Genomic DNA, 4,040 nt, shown 5'->3' on the forward strand with positions numbered 1-4,040 from the left:
TGATTTTTCAAAAGATGCAAAACGTTCTTTTTAATTAAAAAAAAAAAAAAAACCACAAACAACAACAACCAAAGTCTTAAAAAACTGAACCAGGGAGCCAAAATGCCCACCTGTCTCCTTATTTACAGTAATACAATATGTCACAGTTGCTATGTACAATATTATAAAAAAAATGTCGAAGACAGTACAAATTAAGGCTGTATTTCTCACAAGGCATCAAGCCTCGATCCTCTAGTGTAGACCCGGTGGGATGGGGGGACGGGAAGACGACACTGAATTATTGCACCATTTTGAAAACAAAACTCGTCAAGGAGGATCGCGGTCTTCTCCCACCGGGCCTTCAGTCTCTGATGGGGGCCGGGGCGGCAGCGTTGGCGTCGCGGGGAGGGGCCCCCTCAGTGGCCACGCTGTGCCCAGCCCGGTCCTCCGGGCCCAATAAATACGAGTCACAGTTTGGGAGGGGGCCGCGCCCGGCGCGTGGGACCCGCCACGGCCGCGCGCGGGGGGGGCGTCCAGGCTACATGTGCCGCTTCATGTGCAGCGCCAGGTGGTCGGAGCGCGAGAAGGCACGGTCGCAGAGGTGGCACTGGAAGGGCCGGTGGCCCGTGTGCTTGCGGTAGTGGCGCGTGAGTTCGTCGGAGCGCGCGAACTTCCAGCCGCAGCCGTCCCAGTTGCAGTGGTAGGGCTTCTCGCCTGCGGGGGGGCGAGAGCGGGACTCAGCGGGCGCCCGGGGACTCCGCGCGTGGCCCGGCACGCGCGCGCTCACCGCGGCTGTGGCTACTCGGGCGCGCGCACCCTAGGCCTAACCAGCTCCCCGAGGCTGCGCGGTGCGGGTGCGGGTGCGGGTGCGGGGGGGAAGGAACCTACGTTCCGCACCTCTAGGGATCCCAGGCACCAGCCCCCAGCTCTCAAACTTTGCCGATTCTCGCCCCCAGGGCGCGCAAAGGGCGCGCTGCCCGCTCGCTGGCGTCTCGAGCCACGCCCCCAGGAGTCCCCAGCTTGCATCCTCTCCCTGGCCTTCTGAGACCCAGCGACCCCCTAGGTTTCCAGGGCGCGCGCACCCCCTCTTCCCAAAGCCCTGAGCCACGCTCCCAGGAGGGTGCCAAGCGTGCGTTCTGAGACAGAATCTCCGCTGAGGTTCCCAATCGCGCGCCCCCTCCGCAGCCCCTGGAGCCACGCCTCCCGGGGAGTCCTGAGCGTGCGACCCCCTCCCGGTCTCCAGGGCCACGCCCTCGGGGAGGGGTTCCTAAGCCCGCGCCCCTCCGACCCCCCCCCCCCGCCCGGCCCGCGCTCGCCGCCCACCTGTGTGCGTGCGCAAGTGCGCCTTGAGGTGCGAGCTCTTGGTGTAGGTCTTGCCGCAGCCCGCGTAGCTGCAGGTGTGCGTGGCGGTGCGCTTGCGCGGCCAGGAGCGGCGGCCGCGCTTGGGCTTGGCTTCCAGCAGCTCCAGCGGGGACGCGGGAGGCGTGAGCAGACCTCGGGCGGCGGGCGGCGCCAAGCCCAGGGCCGCGGCGGCGGCGGCGGCGGCCGCGTCGTCGAAGAGACCGAAGGCGGCGGGCGCGGGCGGCGGGTAGTGCAGGCCGGGGCCCGGCGCTCCGAAGCCGGGGCCGCCGAAGGGCGGCGGGAAGGGCGCGCGCGGACCGGGCGCGGGCAGGCGCGCGGGGCCGTCGGGGCTGAGCGGCGGCGTGTCGGGCGGCGGCGGCGGGCGGCCCCCGGGGCCTCTCATGCACGCCGCTGCGGGGCCCGGGGCGCCCTCGCGCTTGAGGCCCCGCGGCCCGCGGGCCAGGCCGGGCGCGCAGCCGTAGCCTCCGCCGCCGTCCGCCTCGGGGGGCTCGGCCTTCACCAGGCGGCCGGGGGGCGCCAGCAGGAAGCGGCCGTGCAGCGCGGGTCCCGGCGGCACGTCCAGCTCGGGCCGCAGCAGCTCGGACACCAGGCCGCCCGCGGGGGCGCTGTAGGGCGGCGGCGCGCCGGCCTCGGGGTAGTAGAACGCAGGCGGCGGGGGCGGCGGCGGCGGCTCGGGGGCGGCCTCGGCGCCGAGGCCGTCCAGCCCCATGGACAGGATGAAATCCAGCACGCTGTTGAGGTCGTCGTCGGTGCCGCCTGCCTCGGGCTCTGCGCGCGGCCAGCGCTGCGGGTGACAGAGCGGGAGGGCGCGGGCGTGAGCGCGCGGCGGGCCCCGGGGTCGCCGCCCGCCGCCTGAGTTCTGTTACCCTGGGCCCGCGGTCCCCGCCGGCCGCGGCCCACTACCCCGCGGCCGAGCTTTACTCCCCCGAGCCGGCCGCCCCCGCCGCCCGCGGTCCCGCCGCCCCCGAGGTCCCTGCCGCCCTCACCTCCTGCAGGCCACGCTCGCGGCACGGACTGGCGAAAGTGGAGAAGGACGGCAGGATGGGCTCGCTCAGCGCCATGGCTGGGGCCCGGGGCCGACGGGGTTCGGGACGCCGGTGAGTGGCTGCCCGGAGCCGGGCAGGTCGGGGCGCGGGCGGGCGGGCGGGCGGGCGGGCGGGGACGCTCTGCGGCCGGCGGCCGGGCCCGCCCAAGCCTTATAGGCGCGGCGCGCGCGGGGGCCGGGCCAACGCGGCGGCGGCGGAAACGCGTCCCGGATGGGGACGAGCTCCGGGCGCAGCCTAAATTTAGCCGCGGTATATAAGCCGGCGGGCGGCGGCGGCCGCGGCCACTGCGGCCGCCAGGACTCCGCGCAGCGCCGCCGGCCCCTCGCGCGCCGCCAGGCCGCGCCCCCTGCGGGTCCCGCCCCCGCGCGTCTCCCCGGCGACGCGTCAACACGCGCCCCACAACAGCGGCGTGACGCCCAGGGATCCCCGGGGCGCCCCGCGGGCTCGCGCCCGCTCGGGGACCTGGAGCGGAGGCGGCATCCGGGACCGGGCTCGAGGCGGAGCGCCGGGCCCGGGGCCTCCGGGGATCCCTGACGTCTGCGGAGGAGGGGCCCCCGGCGCCGCCGAGGGGCTCCTGGACGCCCTGATGGTGGGCGACGTTGGCCCGTAGTTTCAAGGGGGTCCCCAGAATCCCGGACCCCAGGGACGCTGGCTGGTGGAGGGGGGCTCGGGGTCCCCAGGGCCCGTAATGGGAGGGGAGACTAGGACTAGGCCTCTCATCTTCAGGGAGCCCACTAAGCCTGACCCGCGGATATGCCCATCACTCTGTAAAAAAAACAAAACAACTCTGCATGATGACGTCAACAAGTGTTAGGTCCTTGAGCCGCTCTCCCTCAAGGAAGCCCCCAGGGAGTCCTCCAGAGGCTGGTAGGCCCGGTGACCGGTGACCTGCGTAGGCGAAGAGGCTGAAGACAAGGATGACAGTCTCTACTCCAACACAGGCCCAGCGCTGGGCGGGAGGGGCTGGAGGTGGCAGCAGGGGACCGGGAACAAGCCTGTCCGGTCCGCATCTTGAACATACCACTGGGGTCACCCACAGCGCAGCCCTGCCAGCAAGGGACTGTCGCCGCCATCGTTACTGTGTGCTGGGCCTGAGAGGGCACTGGGAGCGCAGCAGCCAGCAGGCAGGCAAATCCCCCTGCTCTTGGGGGCTTCCAGGAGGAGGTGTAAAATAAACAAGCGTACTGGGGATACGAACCTCCGGGAAACGTCAAGCAGGGGGTGCAAGATACAGGGGGAGGGAGAAGTGTGTGGGGGGAGAGAGAGGATGATGAGCATTTGAACCCCACCTCAGCCAGGGCCGTATGAGTCCAGAGCTGGAGAAACAGGGAGCCACGTGAGTGCAGAGGGAGAGCATCTCATGGTGTATCACTGAGCCAGCATCCCGCTCGGTCTCTTGACTCCAGAACCTATGGGTGTTCCTGGCCTGGAGGCACCCATGGCGAGGTGGTGAGGGGTACACGAAGCTCCTGACCTGGATGCCTTCTCGGAGCCAGGAGGGCTTTGCTACTGACAGCAGCTGGACCACCAACAGCCCAGGGCCACTGTGTGGGGGGTGGCCTTGGCACCACACAGGGACCAAGGGGCCCCTTGGGGGTCTATGATCCTGGACCCTCCCAGCTGGAAGGAACCTCAGAGGTGTGTCACCCCCGC

General features: G+C 70.4%; 1 protein-coding gene across 1 annotated transcript; it reads right to left on the reverse strand.

Annotated features, from left to right (window-relative positions):
- KLF2 (KLF transcription factor 2) lies at positions 1-2,493 on the reverse strand. Its single transcript, XM_055343247.1, has 3 exons — positions 2,328-2,493; positions 1,303-2,125; positions 1-693 (listed from the first exon to the last, which is right to left on the reverse strand). The coding sequence occupies exons 1-3, from the start codon at positions 2,400-2,402 to the stop codon at positions 518-520; spliced, it is 1,074 nt and encodes a 357-aa protein (XP_055199222.1). The 5' UTR covers positions 2,403-2,493; the 3' UTR covers positions 1-517.
- Positions 2,494-4,040: the final 1,547 nt, after the last annotated feature.

This window comes from Nyctereutes procyonoides, unplaced genomic scaffold, assembly GCF_905146905.1.
Source record: "Nyctereutes procyonoides isolate TBG_1078 unplaced genomic scaffold, NYPRO_anot_genome, whole genome shotgun sequence".
In the NCBI taxonomy this organism is placed as follows: domain Eukaryota; kingdom Metazoa; phylum Chordata; class Mammalia; order Carnivora; family Canidae; genus Nyctereutes; species Nyctereutes procyonoides.